Raw genomic sequence first — 21,094 nt, 5'->3', positions numbered from 1 at the left:
GAACCGATGTCCTCTGATCCTCAATTTCCCCTGCTCTGGGCAAGAGATTCTGTGCATCTACCCAATTTATTCCTCTCATGATTTTATACATCTCTATAAGATCACCCCCTCATCCTCCTGCGCTCCAAGGAATAGAGACCCAGCCTACTCAACCTCTCCCCATAGCTCACACCCTCTAGTACTGGCAACATCCTCGTAAATCTTCTCTGAACCCTTTCAAGCTTGACAATATCTTTCCTGTAACATGGTGCCCAGAACTGAACACAATACTCTAAATGCAGTCTCACCAATATCTTATACAACTGCAACATGACCTTCCAATTTCTATACTCTCTTACAGCTTCCTTACCCCCCCCCCCTCCCTCCCCCAGACATTTAGTCTGAAGAAGGGTCCTGACCCAAAACACCACCTATCCATGTTCTCCAGGGATGCTGCCTGATCTGAGCTACTCCAGCATTTTATGTCTGTTTTGCAAACCAGCATCTGTACCAACTTGTTTTGAAGTTTTAAGGGGGAATTTACACAGATAGTGGTTGATATCTGGAACTCGCTGCCAGAGGAGGTGATGGACCCAGATACAATTTGTACGTTTAAGGGACAGACATTTAAATGGGCACGGCGTAGAAGAGTACAGTCATCAAGTGGGGAAACGGGATTAGTGCAGATGAGCAAAAAGATCAGCATGGATGCGGTGGGCCAAAGGTCCTGTTTCTGTGTTGTATGGCTCTGACAATTAATTTCTCACCAGTTGCGTTCTCCTCACCAACTGCTTATACACGCGTTCATAAGGCCATTGTTAAACTAGTCTAGACACAAAATGCTGGAGTAACTCAGCAGGTCAAGCAGCATCTCGGGAGAGAAGGAATGGGTGACGTTTCAGATTGAGACCCTTCAGACTGATGTCAGGGCAGGGAGCGGGACAAAGATAGAATGTAGTCGGAGACAGGAAGAATAGTGGGGGAACTGGAAAGGGGGAGGGGACAGAGAGGGAAAGCAGGGACTTTTGAAGCTAGAGAAGTCAATGTTCATACCACTGGGGTGTAAACTACCCAAGTGAAAAATGAGGTGCTGTTCTTCCAATTTGCGCTGGGCCTCACTCTGACAATGGAGGAGGCCCAGGACAGAAAGGTCAGATTGGGAATGGGAGGGGGAGTTGAAGTGCTGAGCCACCGGGAGATCAGGTAGGTTAAGACAGTTAAACTAGGTTAAACTAGTGTACCTTGAGGAGAATTGAAGACCACAGATGGCAGGTGGTTAATCATTTAACATGGGAGTTGACTGATTGCAATGAGATCAAGTATTGTTTCAGGATTGTTAATGATAAGAATTCTACCTCAGATATTTGTAAGTGCAGCTTCATAAAGTATACTCAACTGAGACTGCATGGAAATTGAACCTCAGGAGAAGTAGAGATATGAAAGAAAAATGTGGGTAGAAGGTAAGATCAGCATGTTAATGAATGGCAGAGCAGGCTGCTATCTCATGAACTACTGATTTACAATTAAATTGAACCATGTGGATAAAAATTTAAATTCAAGAAGTACATCAATCTACCGAAGTTCAAAAATAAATTATGAAGTTAGACTAAAACTTCAATGCACCTGTGCATATAGACAATGACTGGTCTGAGCTTGCTTGGCCCTTTGTGCTAGAAACTTAACTATCCAGCCATGATGGAGTAATACCAAATTATAATGCTGAAGGCTAAGTGAGATAGTCAGGATCAGGAAATAGATGTAAAAGGCAAGTTTTATAATGAATACAAATGACATTTATAGGTTACCTGTCACATTTTCACCTTAGTCAATGAAAAGTTGTGTATGTCATAAAACAGATTTGGAAAGGGTGCTCAGCCATGCATTACACAAAGATAAAGCTTTATCCATAATGGATAATTTGTTGCTGTCAGAGGATTTAAAATGGTTGCCACTGGCTATATTGTGAACTGTTAAGTCTTGTAAACTGTTGGGCAACTCGTTTCCATGAAACAAACAGAACTTGATTTTTTAGTTTGATTTTTAGGATTAATCTGAGGTGAAGATGAAGTGATGGAGCAGCAAATATTAGCAATGAACTTGGTTGGTGTAAATATTTCCATGAGTGCAAATCCAGTTAGTTATTATAGTGGTACTCCACCTAATAGAAGCCTCAATTTTTCTGGAATTAGCTTGAACAGAAAATTATTTTTCTATTAGTTTGGTTATTTTACTGTAGGGATACTACAGTTTTAACATTTTCACTTGCTTTGCAATATGTTTAGTTCAGTAAGATGTTGAACGTTGAAACCCTCACAGAAGTTGCCACTTTGATTTTGAAGCAAGAATACACTTTGATTCCAGCTGCAGGCTTACAACAGCCCATCTTTACCTGATTGAATGGATGTGAATGATTTTATGTTGCCCTGTTCAACAGTCTGAATGTCTTCTCTGACCGAACAATAAGACAATTCATTGAAGCTATTTGAAGAATGGCTTTTTGGGAGTGTTTGATAACATCTGACAAATTTGGACAGGATGACTGTTTATTCAGTTAATAGACAATAGACAATAGGTGCAGGAGTAGGCCATTCAATGTGATCATGGCTGATCATTCTCAATCAGTACCCCGTTCCTGCTTTCTCCCCATACCCCCTGACTCCGCTATCCTTAAGAGCTCTATCTAGCTCTCTCTTGAATGTATTCAGAGAATTGGCCTCCACTGCCTTCTGAGGCAGAGAATTCCACAAATTCACAACTCTCTGACTGAAAAAGTTTTTCCTCATCTCTGTTCTAAATGGCCTACCCCTTATTCTTAAACTGTGGCCCCTGGTTCTGGACCAGAAGTTACTTGCTGGTTGTAGAATTTACTGTGAAAAAATAACATCCCAGAATTATTCCTGCTTGATTTGTGCTTCAAACATAAATCTTTGGTTGCTTTGGAACATTTAGAGAACGTGCAAAGGTAATACATTCAACAAATTTATCTTTTTCACTTTTGAGGCTTTTTGGATCTTAAATTAAACTATTTGAGGAATTCAATGGGTCAAGCAAGAAAGGAAAATGCTCGTTGATGATTCAAGTTGAGACCCTTCCTCTGGGCCAAGAAAGGAGGGAAGATGGCCTGTACAAAGAGGTAAGGGGGATGTGGCAAGAACTGGCAAGCACTAGGTAGATCCATTCCTTTGTGTTGTACCACTCCATCCTCTCTGCCATGTGTCGGTACCTTCTGGCCGTTTCCCTGTCTCTCCTGTAGCTCTGGGCCTCACTCTCCCAAATTTGCCATGAACCTCTTTACTCCACCCTCCAGAGGAACTTCCAGCTATTTATCGTTCCATTATTTCTGCTTACAAAAGTGATTGTATTTTGAAAATATTTAAATTGCCCTACATTCACTTGGGATATGCAGAGACCATGTGAATATCTTGCTTTTGTTGTTTGTGCTCGTAACAGATTTGACATGACCTAATTTTTTAATTCTCTGCATCCTTCACTGCAGTGTACACTCCACAAAGCTCTGTACAGTAACTGGCACCTTAATGTGTTGAACATTTTCCCGTTTAAATTTAAGAACGATTTTTATGCTTGATGTAAGAAACACAAAGTTTTAGCTCTGTTAAAAAAATTATAGACCATGAATGAATGAATTTGCATTTTGAATATTGACCAAACTCATCTTAAATGTTGAATAAAGATCTTGAACAGTTATAAAAGTGGTTCCCCTGACTGACCTTCTATCTTCCTTGTAAAGCATTAAAAAAAAACCTGCAAATGTATTAACGGACACTGCTGTAAACAACCTCTCCAGGGGAGATGAGTAGAAATGGATATGCTGCTCAAGTCAGTCGAGGTCTTCAATAAATCATTCATTGACACTGATCATGTTTAGTTTTATCTCCTCTTTTCTGTAGCTTTACCTTGAATGAACATGGTTAACTTTTGTAGATAATCAAAATCTTAACTTGATTTTAATTTTTAATTCATGACCCCCTGCTGTAAACAACCTCTCCAGGGGAGATGAGTAGAAATGGATATGCTGCTCAAGTCAGTCGAGGTCTTCAATGACAACATGACAACAATGAAAGACAAAATAAGCAGCTAATGTCTTTCTAATGTAGGGAGTTTTCTGAGGTTTCTTGTCTGGGGAGCAGTGCTAAGGTATTACATTGTGGAACAACTCTTCTGCAGGAACACTTGGGCAATACTGAGCATGCACAATTGAGTTTGAAATATGGAAAAACATAAATAATGCAAAATTACTCCATGAACGGATGTCACTGATTTGGTATGGGACCTGCCACTTGTGGATTGAATGATGCATTTCAGATTTAAGAAGACATTTGCTTGAGGAAAGGTGGAACACACAAAGCTGGAGCTCTGGATAATGAAGAAAGTGAAATGAAACAGAATGTTGTGTTTTATGACCACTTGAATGTGAATGAAAGGTCTAATATCAGGACTGAAGGGAGACGTTGAAGAATATCCAGATCTCTGCATGGTTGGGAAAAAGGATCTCACACTTTGCTCAACACCTTATAGTGAAAGAATGATGTGGCCCAATGGGACAAAATGTGAAATCTTTTGACGGCAGAAGGTGCAATTGAGCTACCAAATTATATTTAAAATGTAAAATAAATTCTGGTGTATCAGAGATATTGGAGGGGGTCAAGGAAAGAGCGTTCACGTCACGGCCTTTTTTCCACCAATCTTTCCACCACTACGCACGAAGCACATTGTATGCAGATGCCGAGAAGTGTGTTTAGCTCTGGCTGAACAATTTCTAATCTTGTGATGTGGACCTGATAAGAAGAAGAGATATTGGGAGAAGATAATACATATAATAAATAAATCAGATGAGGGGGGAAAGATTTAATGGGAACCTTGAGGAGTAACCTTTTTACACAAAGGTTGGTGGATGTATTGAACAAGCTGCCGGAGGAGGTAGTTGAGGCAAGTAAAATCACAATGTTTAAGAGACATTTAGATAGGTACTAAGATAGGGTAGGTTTGGAGGGATATGGGCCATAAACAGGCAAGTGGGAATACTTTAGATGGGGCATGTTGGTCGGCCTAGGCAAGTTGGGCCAAAGGGCCTGTTTCCACTCTGTATCTCTATGACTAAATACAGATGTCAAATTCTGTTGCTTTATTCAATTAAATTACTTGACCAGCATGGAACACGTCCAAGTTTGATGTTACGATGTTGCTGGCAGTTCCAACCAGTCCTTTTGATTCCTTTCAGAGATTGCTGACGTAATCTATTTGACTAATCTTCAAATTGTTTCAGCAAATTGGGGGATTAATACAGTGCAATAGATGTGCATCCAGAAGATAATTGTGCACAATAACAAAATGCGCAATAAACTAAAGGGTGATGATGCCTTTATTACAACATTGGTTGGAGTCTTCAGGCAGAATATAGTGATGAAAGAGTGCTTTGGTTAGAAAAACATTTGGGACTAGCTCTAGTTCTGTTATCCCACATTTTGCATCTACTCTATACACGTTAAGGGGAATTTATAGAGGCCAATTAGCCAACAGACCTGCATGTCTTTGGGGTGTGGAAGGAGACTGGAGCACCTGGAGGAAACCCACGTGGACATGGAAAACATGCAAACTCCATGCAGATAGCACCCGAGATCAAGATTGAACCCGGTTCTTGGGCACAGTGAGGCAGCAGCTCTACCAGCTGCTAAAGTGTGTAGCGGGGTTTATTCAACTCAATATTTGCAACATGAATCATTTTGTATAAAAATGATTAGAGTTGAGTTTCAGTATAGGATGCCAATTTCAACATTTGAAAATGGCGTTGCAGTGGATGGTGAGCAGACTGGTGGATTCGGCAGGTGCTATCCTGATGCTTGCCAGTGTGAAGGGATATAATTTGGGGAAGTCATCTAAAAGCTACAGTTGTAAAAGTTGCGAGGTGCAATTGCTCAATCTTTGAAAGCAGAGGGGCAATTTGAGAAGCAGATTATGGTCGTCATCCTGCTAAATAAAAGCACTGAACACACAGATACGCTGCATCGTTTTAACCTGGCACATATTCAGGTCTCGCTGAATTTCTGAATATAATCATGGACAGCACACTCAGAAACCACATTAAGGCTCTGGCAAAGAGACAAAGGGTGTTTATCGACAGAATAACTGTTAGTTCTCGAGGTGGTGATCATTTTCATTTCTAGGGTTTTTATTCCTGTGATGAAGGTCAAAAGAAAACCTTGATTCAAAATGTTGAAGTGCTTTGACAGAGTTGGTTGGGTGATTCCATTCATAATGTTCAGGGGGTCGATGACCATATGTCACAAGTTTTAAATAATCAAAGGGCTAGTGAGCAATTTCTTCAGAGGGTTGGTAACGCTGCTAGTTACAAACTATGGATATTCACAGGTTTGCAGAAGAAAAATTAGATTATTTTGAAAAAGTGTTGCAAATAGTGCAGATGATACCTGTGCTGCAAGATTGCCATATTGTCACTGTAGAATGAAGACCTGGATAGTTTTGTACCTCACCCCGTTTCTTATCTGTAGGCTATTTCGTGACATGGACATGACTCAAGATTCCATGCAATCGTTAATGGACACAGATTTACCTCTTCATTTCTGATTTATTCTACTGTTTGGAAAGTGAAGTGCCCTTTGACTAAATATTTAGATCATACGAATCTTTTAATAGCATAGATTCTCACCTCTTGTTCTCGCAATTGCATCACTCCCTTGGGCTCTGTCCTTGGCTAAATCAGCAGTTTGTGGCCTCTATTGTTTTCAGCCCTGATCTGTTTTTTATCAGAGGTTTCAAAGGTCTTTTATTGTCACGTGTACCCAATTAAGGTACAGCGATATTCGTATTGCTGTACAGCCATTTTGCAAAAAGCAACAAGACACACAACTTCATAAAAGTTAACATAAACATCCACCACAACGGAGTCCCCACATTCCTCACTGTGATGGAAGGCAATAAAGTCTAATCTTCTTCCCTCACTTTGTGGCTTCTCAAAAACTGTCTTTCCACATTGAAATTTTCCATCTTTGATCCTTCCGTGGCTCATTTTAAACCCCTTCATCCATGCATTTGCTATCTCTCGACTTTATTCCAATGTGCTCTGGCTGACCTCCCAACTTCTGTTCCACTCATCCATTGAAATGTGCAAAATGATGGCAGCCTGGAATGACGTTTGCTCCAATTGCAGTCGTAATTTACCTTCTGTTGCCGACTGCACAGGCTCTTTGGCCAGAAACCTTTTATCCTTCCAGTCCTTCCACGGCCTGCTTTGTTTTGGACCTCTTCTATCCTTTTGAAATGTTGATTTTGCTGGCATTGAGACAGAACTGCAAGAAGGTTGAGCCTGGAAGGTGGACGTGTCAGACTTTAGCTGCAGGAGAGATGTGTGAAATGGTAGCGGGATGTAGCCTTGTGTTGAAATTCAATCATTGAGAGGACATGGTAAGAGAAAAATTGGCAATGCAGATTTTATCAGTAGAACTGGAAAATCAAAAGGATTTAAGACTCAAGTGGGAGTTCTGTTCAGGTCCCATGGCGGCAGCTGTGAAGTGTCACAGCTGCTTATAGTGAAGGAAGGGTTGTTCTAATGAAGAATTTAAGCTTTCATCTAGATTTGGATAAGCATGCCAGCTTGTATGTGAAATACAATGAATTTCTGAGGCATGCACAGGGTAGTTTTCTGTTACAGCATGCTGTAACTTGGGTTAGATGTCCATGTTAGATTTTGTTTTGGGCAATGAAAGAGATTGAATTTAAAATTCTAATTTATGAGCATTAATCTGATAGCAAATACAATATGTTTGTTGTGCTTCAAAATGCCAAATACTTGAGATCTTGTATTTGGTGCAGGGAATCTTTTCATGTGACGAGGTAACAAAAAAGACTGGCATGGTAAATTGTTGCCACGTGCTGTTGGGTACAGTAATGAGAATTCAAACTAATGACTGATACAGAACCCATTGATTTTCTGTAGGAACAGAGAGTAGGTCCTACCCATTCCCCACCCCCACCAAAAATAAATGGAGAAGATGAAAGAAATGCTGTAAACCGCAGCAAATGTTCAGGAATAACATTTAAGAAGTACAAGGAACAATAGAACCAACAAAGTGGCTATCTAGAAAAGTTACATGCGGGGGATAACTAGGACTTTTGACATTTGTGGGGGATGGAGGGTGGAAATAAATGTCAGCCGCTTAAAGTTGAGTGATGCGTTGGAAGAAATTTAAAAGATGTTGAATGATTACTTCATCGGAAGTAGTGAGTAAGCCAGACACGTTAGAATGAAGTATGAAGGTTACCAGAATTGGCATGAACCAAAACAAAGGTGATGAGGTGGACTTGCCTTAAGTGTTGTGGATCTCTGGGATCAGATGGTTTGCATCCCCAGGTTCTAAAAGATGCATTGAAAATGGCGCAAATGAACCAAGCTTCCAAAGTGTTGTAGAGTTTGGTCTCCCCTTTAAGTTGAGGAAGTATGTGTGATAGGCAGGTGTGTGAAACGTGAGAGGGAAACGAAGGGTGTTTTGATCAGTTGGCCCAATGTCAAGTGTCGGGGAATCAATCATTTGGATGTAATGATGACGCCAAACTTTAGCTGATCAGAAAGTCAGGATGGATTTAAAGAGCTGGAATTGGACAGGGTGGGAGATTTGTGGTGACATCATGGGTTTTGAAAAGAATTGCTGAAAGTAGTCCATAAAGAAATGCCGGTGAAATTGCAGAAGTATTTAATAAAGTCTCTCACAGGAGACCTTGCTGAAGTTAAACTCGTAGAATGGAAAGCATTTAATTGACCCAGCGAGGAAATTGGTTCAGTGATGGATGACAGATGAGAGATATTGGATTGGTGCTCAGGTTGGCAGGATGTGACAAATTGTATCCTGCTCAGATCCAGGTTGGGGCTGCAATTATTCACTGTACTAATGATATGAATGATGGGTAGAATGGCATAATAATGTCTGTCGATGAGACAAAGATAATTGGAGTTTTGGAAGAGTATGCATGGGTTCATTCTATAAATTATTCATAAAATGATTGAGTTTATGAGCAAGACAATGGTAAATGGTTTTCAATGAAAGAGATTGAAGTTATCCACTTTTTTGTTGAAAAGAGAGCACTTTCAGAATGGTGAAAACCTGCCAACAGTGGCCCTTGGGGCTTCAGCTATAAGAATCATAACATTCGCATGGATGGGGTATAGACCAAATGGAATAATGGAGGACTAAAGAATGAGGTAATGATAATGTGCTGCAAATATCTGGAAACTCGGTTTGTGCCTGAATTGCTGTTGATTTATTATTGTCACTGCGATACAGTGGAACATATTTGTTTTGCATGGCATCCAGACAGATCATAAATACACCAGTTAGTGCAAGAAGGAAAATAAACAGTGTTGAATATAGTGTAAAATAGTGCTACAAAGAAAGTGCAGAGAAAACAAGTGCAAGGGCAGCAACAAGGTAGATTGGAAGATAGAGAATTCATCTGCAGCAAGAGTCTGATAAGAGAGAATGAAACTGAACAGTTGTGGTGCTGTGCCTTGAGAATAATTTATTGGCCTCAGGAGTGCAATGTAGATTGAACAGAAAGATATTTGGAGAAGGATTAAAGGAAAAAAATATTACACAGACCAGAAATGAATTCTGAAGGATGAGAAGTGATTTGATTCATGTTGTGAAGGCAATTCCTGTTGAAGATCGGCTTTAGAAATTGAGCTTGTACATATCAAGGATCACCCAGAATTGGCGATTGATGCAAGCGGATGCTTCATTTATTTACTTTTTGGACACCAAGACACTAGAGGAAGAAGAATTAAAGGCAGGCATATAAGATAAGGACATGGAGCTGCCGTGGTCTCATTGAGTGAAAGAACATGGTCTCAATGGCTTGATCATGCCTGAGCATCGCCACTTCCTCCTCCCCAATAACGGAAGCTCTATTGGCTCCACTGCCTAAGCCTCCCTGTTTGAAGATGCTTTTTCACCAAGTTATCATTAGCCTGTTTTAATTCCTAATACAATATTGAAGCGATGCAACCTCTTGTGAATATCATGAACTGGATTGTTTATCTAGTTCTTCAGTGTTATCTGTGTACGAAGGAACTGCAGATGCTGGTTTAAACCAAAGATAGACACAAAATGCTGAAGAAGGATCTCAACCTGAAACGTCACCCATTCCTTCTCTCCAGTGATGCTGCCTGTCCCGCTGAGTTACTCCAGCATTTTGGGTCCATCTTCAGTCATATTTTGACTTTGTTTATTGTTAGAAATATAAGTTGATGATGTATTGAACTGCGCTTCCCTTTAGCTGGTTGTTTCATTGCTGCTGCCTGCCCCCCACACAATGTTTAGCCTGTTTCTGATTTCCATTCCAGCACATTGAACACACAAGTGTGAGGCAAGCTGGGGGGATAGGTGAGTGGGTCGAGCAACACACAATTGACGAGCTACAGAGAACAACCAGGTGTATTCCACATCATAGTCTAATTATTTTTTTCTACTTCAGGATATTAATTTTCTATTTCATTTTTCAATTCTATGTCTATGTGAACACATGAGGTGGTTTTAAAAGTATTTTGAAGGCTTTTGACACTGGCAAAGGTCTGATATCTGATACCTGGTTGCTGCTATCCCTAATGCAAGCCACACCCCTCTATATTCAGAATTGGTTTTGTGTATGGTGGATGGGAATATTCTCATATTCTTGGTCGGTGTACAAATTCCTCGTATGTTGCAAAACATACTTGGCTAATAAAGTGTGAGTGTGAGGTGGGCTAAGATCCAGCTCAATGTCCCACTACGCCAAAAGGGTAGACAGTTCCAAGAAGATATGGTCAATGACTTAACTCCTTATGGAATTTGTAGCTGGAGACACAACTCAAGTGGTCAAGAGAAACAACTGAGGTGATTAGTCATATTGTACATGGAAATTGAGGAAAAGATGAACAATGCATTAAAAATAACCATGAAGAATGACACCTGGCACCTCTGGTAACTCGGCAGTGGGATTCCGAATGTTTGCGGGTGTTGTCCAACTTCAGGATTGTGTGGCAGATCTGGGCCATAAATCACCTACCTTGTAGTGTTGTCGATACAATGAGAAGTATCAGCACCGCAGGAACATTAATTAGTGAGCATTTTCAATGGAGGGGTAGCCTAGTAAGAAGTTTTTCTAGTTTTAAGTGAAACTAATGACGTCAGCACCTCTTTTCACCTCCACTAGATGCCCCTCTCCCAATTTATGAATTGTAACCTCGCAACTCTTACTAACAATTTATAGACCAATATATCTCCTTTTTGGATTGGTCTCAATTTCCATCTTGTATTTGCGAAGTGCCTTGGGACATTTTACTGTAGGTCTGAAATGAATATATCTTTGTTGGGATTACTCGACATGGGGCCCCACAGGCTATTTAATGCATTGTAAGATGCCACTACATCCAGTGAATACTCTATGCTGAATGGCACTTTCTGTAATGTATCATTTTTATCATGAAAACATGTGATCTTCTGGTAATTACGGCTTAATCTGTCCTCTGCCAACCTGCAATCTCCAGTTACTGTTCTACCCATTATTTCCCTTTATTAGTATCAATGTAAAAACAAAAATCCCAGCCGTTTAAAACTGTTGGTTCAAGCAATTAGGATATTTTCTTGCATCTCAAGTTAGATTAATTACGACTGTAACTTTTTAATAGTGTGTGGAAGGAACTGAAGATGCTGGTTTAAACTGAAAATAGACAGTTTCTATGTTTCTATGACACAAAAAGCTGGAGTAACTCAGCGGGACTGGCAGCATCTCTGGAGATGCCATTCCTTGTCTCCGGAGATGCTGCCTGTCCCGCTGAGTTACTCCAGCTTTTGTGTCTAGCTTCTTTTGAATAGTGTGTTCATTGTTCAAACATTATAAAATTATTGTTCTTCTCTTCCTTCACAATTCTCATAGCCCATCTAGAATAATAAGTGTTATAGTTACACTAACAGATGTAGTATAATATGAACTATACTAGCAGAAATAGTTCCTATGGCTTAAATCCATAGTTACTAATTCAATTAATTTATTTTGATCATCACAAACAATGGGATTAGAAGCGCATGAAATTATTTACACCAAATTGCAGAAGCAATTTGTGTTTTTGACGGGACGTTTCATTTATTGGTCAGGCTGTTGAATAGAAGAACAGGGGGTGGCTAAGCTAGAATTGTGTATACCAGTACATGTGCCACATCTCAAATACAGTGTACACTTCTGCCTATCCCGGCAGTTTACAAGAAAACTGTGATTGCATTGGAGAGAGTGGGGAGGAAATTTAGGGGGATGATGCCAGTTGGTAGAAGGATTAGAGAGAGAGTAGTGAGGATTGTGCTTTTACCCAGATGGGTAGGGATCTGCAACTCACTACGCCGAAAGGATGGCAGAAGCAGGTTAGATTTAGGAAGTGCCTGGATGGACACCTGAGTTGTGACGTGGCTGCCGATGGCGAGGTGGCAGGCCTTCCAAAGAGCATCTACATGACGCCACATCTCAATTTGTCCCCAATGTCATGCTCACAGAATCTGAAGAAGGGTCTCGACCCCGAAACGTCTCAATAGACAATAGGTGCAGGAGGAGGCCATTCGGCCCTTCGAGCCAGCACTGCCATTCAATGTGATCATGGCTGATCATTCTCAATCAGTCTCCTGTTCCTTCTCTCCATAGAAGCTGCCTGACTCGCTGAGTTACTCCAGTATTTCGCGTCTATCTTGGGTGTGAAGCAACATCTACAGTTCCTTCCTACACGTGCTCATTTAACTTTCCATCTATTGACCTTCCAATTGCTTTTCTCGAGGTGCATCATGTGAACACATGGTTACTCCTAGATCGGCAGGAACGCGTGTAGTCCATTAAATAAAGTGCACCTTTATTTGAAATTATCATGTTGGCGGGGACATGTGCTCGGTTGAATTTGTTTCCCGCGACTTTATTTATTTTTCTAGAAGAACCTCATTTCTTTACGACCAAACCTCAGCATCAGATCGCTTAGCAAAATAAAGCCAGTTTCTTTGGGGAGCTGGGGATTGGAAGACGAGAGTGACTTCTTGCACGTTGATAGACACAAGATGCTGGAGTAACTCAGCGGGTCAGGCAGCATCTCTGGAGAGAAGGAATGGGTGACGTTTCGGGTCGAGACCCTTCCTCAGACTGATGTCAGGGGAGTGGGCAGGACAAAGATCGGATGTAGTAGGAGACAGGAAGATAGTGGGAGAACTGGGAAGGGGGAGGGGAAAGAGAGGGACAGAGGAACTATCTGAAGTTGGAGAAGTCAATGTTTATACCGCTTGTTGATGTGAAGAGGAAAGTACAGCCTTGTACCGCGGCCTTTCCACAGTAAGACTTTCTGACATTTCTTTTTGTCTGAAGATAGACACAAAAAGCTGGAGTAACTCAGTGGGACTGGCATATCTCTGGAGAGAAAGAGTGGGTGAAGGTTTTGGGTCGAGACCCTTCAGTCTGAGTTGAGTTACTCCAGCTTTTTGCATCTATCTTCGGTTGAGACCGGCATCTGCAGTTCCTTCCTACACATTACTTTCTGGCTGCATGGCTCGGTCGTTGCCGGGTGATTTATGAGGCTGATGGCAGACGGATGGGGGGGATGTTATGTAGGATCATGAGAGCGCTTCTCCGCTGAGACATGAATCTGCTCGGAAAGCAAGATCATTAGCTGCAGAACGGTGTGCGAGCGAGCGAGCGGAGAGAGCATTAACTCCGTGGACTTGGGTCTTCACTGACCCCGCACACACACGCGCACACACACTCGCACACACACTCACGCACACCCACACACACACGCATGCACACACACACTCACGCACACTCGCACACACACTCACGCACACCCACACACACACACACGCATGCACACACTCACGCACACACACGCACGCACACACACACGGGCGCACACACAAACTCACGCACGCACACACGCACACGCACGCACTCACGCACACCCACGCACGCACGCACGCACACTCAAGCACACCCACACACGCATGCACACACACAGGCACGCACTCACGCACACCCACGCACACACAAACGCGCACACGCACACACTCACGCACACCCACGCACTCACGCACACCCACGCACAAACACACACGCACGCACAAACACACACACACCCACAAACACACACAACCTCACCTCGGTTGTCATGAAATGCTTGGAGAGGCTAGTCAAGAAGCACATCTGCGCCCTCCTTCCTCGCAACATGGACCCACTACAGTTCGCATACCTTCCGAACAGGTCCACGGATGATGCGGTCTCCCAGGTTCTACACACCGCTCTCCCTCATCTGGACAGCCAGGGGGGCTATGTGAGGATGCTGTTCATTGACTTTAGTTCAGCATTCAACACAATAGTCCCCAGCAGACTGGTTGAGAAGCTGCTGGAACTGGGGCTTAGCACCCCTCTGTGTGCCTGGGTCCTGGACTTTCTCACTGCCAGGCCCCAAGTGGTCAGGATGGGGGAACACACATCTAGCTCCCTCACCCTGAACATAGGATCCCCCCAGGGCTGCGTCCTTAGCCCCCTACTGTACTCCCTGTACACACATGACTGTAGGGCCAGGTTCAGCTCAAACTCCATCATCAAGTTTGCTGATGACACTGTGGTGGTGGGCCGGATCTCCAACAACGATGAGAAGGCCTACCGGGAGGAGGTGGCTGATCTGGCACTCTGGTGTCAGGACAATAGCCTCCTCTTGAATGTCACTAAAACAAAGGAGCTGATTGTGGACTTCAGAAGGGCTAAACATCCAAGGACGTACACGCCACTGGAGATAAATGGGTCTATTGTGGATAGGGTGAGCAATTTCAAATACTTGGGAGTCCGCATCTCAGAGGATCTGACGTGGGCAACGCACATTGCCGCACTGGTGGGTAAGGCTAAGCAGCGCCTTTACCACCTTAGACAACTGAGGAAATTCAGAGTGTCGCTGAGGATCCTCCATTGCTTCTACTCTGGGGCTGTAGAGAGCATCCTGTCCGGCAACATTACAGTCTGGTTTGGGAACAGCTCTGCCCAGGACAGGATGGCCCTGCAGAGAATAGTGCGTTCGGCAGAACGCACCATGGGAACTACACTCGTCCCCCTGCAGGACCTATACATCAGGAGGTGCAGATCCAGAGCAAGCAAGATCATGAGGGACCCCTGCCACCCCAGTAACGGACTGTTCCAGATGCTACGGTCAGGCAAACGCCTCCGCTGTCACGCTGTGAAAACGGAGAGGATGAGACGGAGCTTCTTCCCACAGGCCATCAGGACTGTCAACTTTGATAACCCCAGAGACTAAATTTTTGTCGACACTTTTTGTGCTATGTTTAGTAACTTATTAACTTTATTTATATGCTGTAACTGTAATTATTTTTGTGCACAACCCGCAGGCATTGCCACTTTCATTTCACTGCACATCGAGTATGTGTATGTGACAAATAAATTTGACTTGACTTGACACACAGTGTGAACACGTTGGGAGCGCTGCTTCCATTCCAACCTTGCAATTGCATGAGATGAACATTGCTGCGGCTCACTCTCGCCGACGTGTTCACCTGGTGCCAACCGAGGTTGCTGCTCATTCTCCGGTACTTGTGCTCAGGTGCAAGGCTGCATGATGTGCCCGCACTTGTGAGAGGGAGAGGGTGAGGGGGGAGAGGGGGAGGGGGGGGGGGAGAGGGGGAGGGGGGGGGGAGAGGGGGAGGGGGGAGGGGGGGAGAGGGGGAGGGGGGAGGGGGGGAGAGGGGGAGGGGGGAGGGGGGGGGGGAGAGGGGGAAGGGGAGGGGTGGGAGAGGGGGAGGGATGGCCCCGGGATGCGGGCCGAGGGGCGGGAGCTGGCCACTGTAAATATTGACTGTGTTGGATGCTGACGAGCTGTGCAGATTCCGCTCGCAGGCATTTCGGACACGTTGGCAAAGGCGGCTGCCGAGGTGGGAAGCGCTGGCTGAACTCGCAGCCGAGTGTTACAATTCAAGACCATCCTTGTGGAGTTTCAATGGTCACTTACTTATTTCGGCCGCCTGACCGCAGATTTGATGCAAGTCCCTAACGGCCAAAGCGGGTGGGTTAGCTGGATGCCCGTGGGCGTGATGCTGAAAGGCATGATGTAGAATCATCTGTGTGCAGTCCAAGCCACGTTGTTGTGCTGGGGCGTCCCAGTGTGCGGCAGCCCAGCCTGACTGTCCTGTGGCCGGCACTCTGAGCTCTCCCGGTACAGCAGCTCGCTGGTGGAGGGGAGGGGAGGGGAGGGGAGGGGAGGGGAGGGGGGATACACGCCGGCGTGGATGTGCCGCTGCATCAAGCAGGTAGCAGCGAGAGTGACAAAACTGCCAGATGACCATCTGATCTCAGCGCTCAGCCTCAGCAGCCGAGTGGGATCACAGCTCAGTCACTTCCCCGGGGGTACTGGCCTCACCAGGAGCCGGGCTGCTTCTGCTGCACCACCCGGAGCTCAGCTTCCACCCCACCCGGCTGCCGTGACAACCCTCGGGGGGAGGATGATCGCCGTCTCCTTCAAGTGCCGCTGTCAGATTCTGCGGAGATCTCCAAAAGGTACCATTTGTCCCGTCGTGTTTTATTTGGTTGTTGCTTAATGATCCACCCGGCCGCTCGCATGTCCCTGTGCTCACTGTGTTTGGCATTAACATTTTATGCTGCATTTACTGTGAAGGAGCGAGGCATCGGCGGCTCAAGGATGTTTCAGTGTGGAGATAGACGCTCAGACCTTTTGCAAGGAGCGAAGTGATAGAAACGGTGCCTTTAAATCCGCAGCAATGAACTGCAGATGCTGGTTTAAACCGAAAACAGACGCAAAAATGCTGGGGTAGCTCAGCGGGTCAGACAGCATCTCTGGAGAGAAGGAGTGGGTGACGTTTCGGGTCGAGACCCTCCTGTAGTTGTGTTGCAGTTTCTGACCCAGCCAGCGTGCGCCTGAAGCCGGCGTTTGTTTGTCTGCTTGAGGTTTAGTTATCCCGTCAGTCCGACGTCCTGACCTTTTTGCATTTGCTGCCTTTTCGGTTCAAGTTTGGAAGGTGCGGCGGGCGAGGTGTCAGCAGCAGCTCACCCACCCACACCTGGGTCTGTAGGGGGAAAACAAACTCCAGATGCTGGTTTAAATCGAAGATAGACACAAAATGCTGGAGTAACTCAGCGGGTCAGGCAGCATCTCTGGAGAGAAGGAAGGGGTGAGGTTTCGGGCCGAGACCCCTCTTCACCTGGGCGAGGGTGATGAGTCGCAGGAGACTTGCTTGCCTAATTAATTTCAGGTTTTATAAATAGAGGGGAAGCGCAGCAGTCCCATGGCTGCAGCGATTGCATATTTAGGGTTGCTGTGCGAGGGAGGCAAGGAGCTGTCGTTGGATACATTATCGGACACGGTCAGCACTCAAGCAGGAGTGCAGCCGGTAAAAGTCTATAAATACTTTAATGGGAGCTCTTTGGTTTTTGCAGATCAGATTTCTCCGATTAACCGCGACTAGTCAGTACCATTGATAACGCTTCCTTGTGTAAAATCCCAGGACCATTGTGCAAATGCAGGTGGTCTACTGAGGACAGTACGTTGAACACTTGAGGGGAATGTTGAGCATGTGCTATGTCGGGGGATAAATTGTTGCTTGCACCTAATGAACAGGGTTTTTGGTGCGCTGCGTTATTTACATAAACAACGCGGGGTGGCTAACTCCACAGACTACTGGATTGTGATGTCGCAGAAAATTTGAGTTCTGATATTACAGCTGGCTGCTGTTGTTGAGACAATAGCACTTTTTCATCATGTGCAATAAATTGATTTCAGCATTCATCCCTTTGTCCTACATTATGGTTCCCACCTCGAACAATGCTTCCTAACATCATCTGATTTTGCTTCCTTTTTCTGCTGAAAATATTGCAGCAGCCCAATACTCCCCCTTGCTCCAATTGATCATTGTTCAAGTGTTAGCTGGAGCATTGAACTGTTTAATTACCTGCCTAAGCCCATCTCCTCTGCTTGCCGGCTGCCATCAATTAGAAACAGGAGCTTAGTGTGGATGAAGAAACTGCAGATGTTGGCTTCCACCGAAGATAGACACAAAATGCTGGAGAAACTCAGCCTGGACAGGCAGCATCTCTGGATAGAAGGAACGTGTGACGTCTGAAGAAGGGTCTTGACCCTAAAAGTCACATATTCCTTCTCTCCAGAGATGCTACAGAGTTACTCCAGCACTTTGTGTCTATTTTAGAAGCAGGAACCTACACTAGATTTCTTCCATCATTTAACCCCCACCACACCTCACCAAAATAAAAACTCTTCACGCCCCACAGATGCAGTAACTGGAAATACAGATCATTGAGGAGGAAGGTCTTTAAAAGGCTTTTAGTGCGCAAAGAGCTGACTTTTGTGTGGACAAATGCATTTAAAGAGAGATACACAAGTACTGTGATCTAATGGTGCCATCCACAGAAGAAGTCATTTAGCCTCTTTGAGCCAGCTCTGTTAATGAATTAGGTTGTGCTTCATTTGCTATTCTTTGCTCCATGGACGTTGATTACTTGGCCTAATAAATGGAAAGTACCGTACTTCAGATTTAAAGTTGCAAATAACTGCATTTTGGGAACCTTAACTTGACTTGACTTGACTTTAGCTCCCACTGAGATGTCAGTGCAATAGCTGATTTTGTTTGTGTGTATAGGTCTAACTTTCAGATCAACGTGCCGTTTCCTATCCTCCTACCCTCTGCCTACAAAAGGCAATAGTTTCCTATTTCATTCCCATCATAAAATAACACACCTTTGGGCATGCTGTGAACAGGAACCATGCTGGAAGCTGGATGAACCTGTTTCTTTTGCTATTTTTTTTGTGATGGAGGGTGTACATTAAGAGTTCACCATATCCATTGCTGGAATAGTACGCATGGTCATTGAGGAGAAATTAAGCACACCAGACCCGTAGCCCCAAGTTTAGATGATCTCATAGAAATGCCAATGGGGTTGGACAGGGTAGATGTGGAGTTGATGTTTCTCATGGCTGAAGGAATCTAAAATTGGGGTCACCATCTCAAAGCAAGGCACCAACTATTCTGGACTTGCCTGACTTCATTCAGTAAGTAGTGATCTTTGGAGCACTCATCCAAGAGGCTGTGAGGGCTCCAATGATTCAAGGCAGAGATTGATAGGTTTTTAGGTATTAAGGGATTTGGGGTTAGTGCAGAGAAGTGGCACTGATATAAAATATCAACTGGGATCTTGTGAATGATGGAGTAGCAATGGGGGGACTTGGGCCTGTTATCTTCTTTCTGTACACGAGTTCAGCTCCAACCCTGTATAACTGAGGGAATAAGACCCACCTGATATAGGACTTGTTCACATTACCTTCATGAGTCACCTCTTGCTTAGGAACTTGTACTTATTACACCAAAGGAGGAGACCATTGGGCCTATTGGCTCCATGTTGCCTTCTAGCCGAGCAATTCCATCGGTTTCATTTCCCCTCGTTTTCTAACCGTGTAGTTAATTCTCTCTCATATGCTCTCAACTACCCTCTGATTCTTTTGCTGCTTTACTGCACTGAGGGGTGATTTACAACAGCCAAACTTGCAGCATCTCTGTGAGATATACTAAAGCTCATGGGCTCTGTGGAAACTGATGCACATGGGCTAGGAATTTCTTGATTACCACAAGTGTCAGAGGTTATGGGGAAAAGGCAGGAGAATGGGGTTAGGAGGGAGAGATAGATCAGCCATGATTGAATGGCAGAGTAGACTTGATGGGCCAAATGGCCTAATTCTACTACTATTCCTGATGACCTTATGACTCCACAAGGGACAATGTGGAAATTCCATGTGCGTCGCATTCAAGATCAGGATTCATTTTTCTTCTCTAATTATGTTTTTGCACCAATGCCTTGTTTTTTTTAGTCTTTTAGAATTTTACTAGACCAAGTGGACCCGTTCGGCCCAAATCTCTCCTGCGGCTCCCTCCCTCCCTCCCTCCCTCCCTCCCTCCCTCCCTCCCTCCCTCCCTCCCTCCCTCCCTCCCTCCCTCCCTCCCTCCCTCCCTCCCTCCCTCCCTCCCTCCCTCCCTCCCTCCCTCCCTCCCTCCCTCCCTCCCTCCCTCCCTCCCTCCCTCCCTCCCTCCCTCCCTCCCTCCCTCCCTCCCTCCCTCCCTCCCTCCCTCCCTCCCTCCCTCCCTCCCTCCCTCCCTCCCTCCCTCCCTCCCTCCCTCCCTCCCTCCCTCCCTCCCTCCCTCCCTCCCTCCCTCCCTCCCTCCCTCCCTCCCTCCCTCCCTCCCTCCCTCCCTCCCTCCCTCCCTCCCTCCCTCCCTCCCTCCCTCTCCCCTTTCCCCACCTCCCCCTACCCCCTCCTCCCCCCTCCCTCGTCCCCTTCCCTCCCCCTCCGTCCCTCCTCCCCCTCCCCACCCTCCACCCCCCTTCTCCTCACCTCCCCTTCACCTTCCCCTCCCCCACTCCATCCCCCTCAACCCCCCCGATCCTCTCCCCTCCCTCCCGCTCCCCTCCCTCCCTAGAAGATAGATTTAAACGTTAAAATATGAATAACTTTAAAAATATAACACAGATTTCAATGAAACTTCTTCCATTAGCACCAAATGGGGGATGGTGAGTAAGGTGGGCCTAAAATTGTCGTGCTATCGTGCGCCGTTTTGGCTGTAGTTCAGGAACAAACAAACAAACAAACAAACGCGAGTTTTAGTATATAGATGTGCAATTTTATAATGATTTATATATAATTTGTCTATGTGCCCATGAAGTGGCTCCAAGCAATATTTGTCATTGTGCTGTGCCTCAGACTACTTGAGCACATGACAATAAACGTGAAAACTTGAAACATTACTCCAGCACAAACTCTGTAATCACAATCCATCGGCATGCCTTGTGGTTTTAATTTGATGTTTGTATCGCCTATCATAAATGCTGCTTGTGACGATTTGCTGGACCACACTATAATATCCCTCTGCTAACGGAATGAATTGTCAGGGAAGCTGTTTAAAAAAACTTTTCATGGAGAACTTCAATTAGTAAGAAGTTTGAAGTAAGCAATGTTGAAAATGCCATACAAAGGCACAACAGTTAAGTTACAAATTTATGATCC

At 44.6% G+C, this 21,094-nt stretch overlaps 1 protein-coding gene across 4 annotated transcripts in view; it reads left to right on the top strand.

The window, feature by feature from the left end:
- grip1 (glutamate receptor interacting protein 1) overlaps positions 1-21,094 on the top strand; it is a 374,255-nt gene that overhangs the window by 186,728 nt on the left and 166,433 nt on the right. Inside the window, exon 1 of one of the 4 annotated variants that reach the window (XM_078417381.1) lies at positions 16,360-16,566. The exons of the other annotated variants lie outside the window; for them this stretch is intronic. Coding sequence (XP_078273507.1) covers positions 16,512-16,566 — 55 coding nt within the window. The 5' untranslated portion in view covers positions 16,360-16,511. Of the gene's footprint in view, positions 1-16,359; positions 16,567-21,094 lie in introns of those variants that run through there. 4 annotated transcript variants of the gene reach the window in all.

The sequence above is a fragment of the Rhinoraja longicauda genome, chromosome 20 (genome assembly GCF_053455715.1).
Source record: "Rhinoraja longicauda isolate Sanriku21f chromosome 20, sRhiLon1.1, whole genome shotgun sequence".
Classification (NCBI taxonomy): Eukaryota; Metazoa; Chordata; class Chondrichthyes; order Rajiformes; family Arhynchobatidae; genus Rhinoraja; species Rhinoraja longicauda.
Note: the sequence above shows the minus strand (reverse complement) of the source record. Positions and strands in the feature narration are given on the sequence as shown.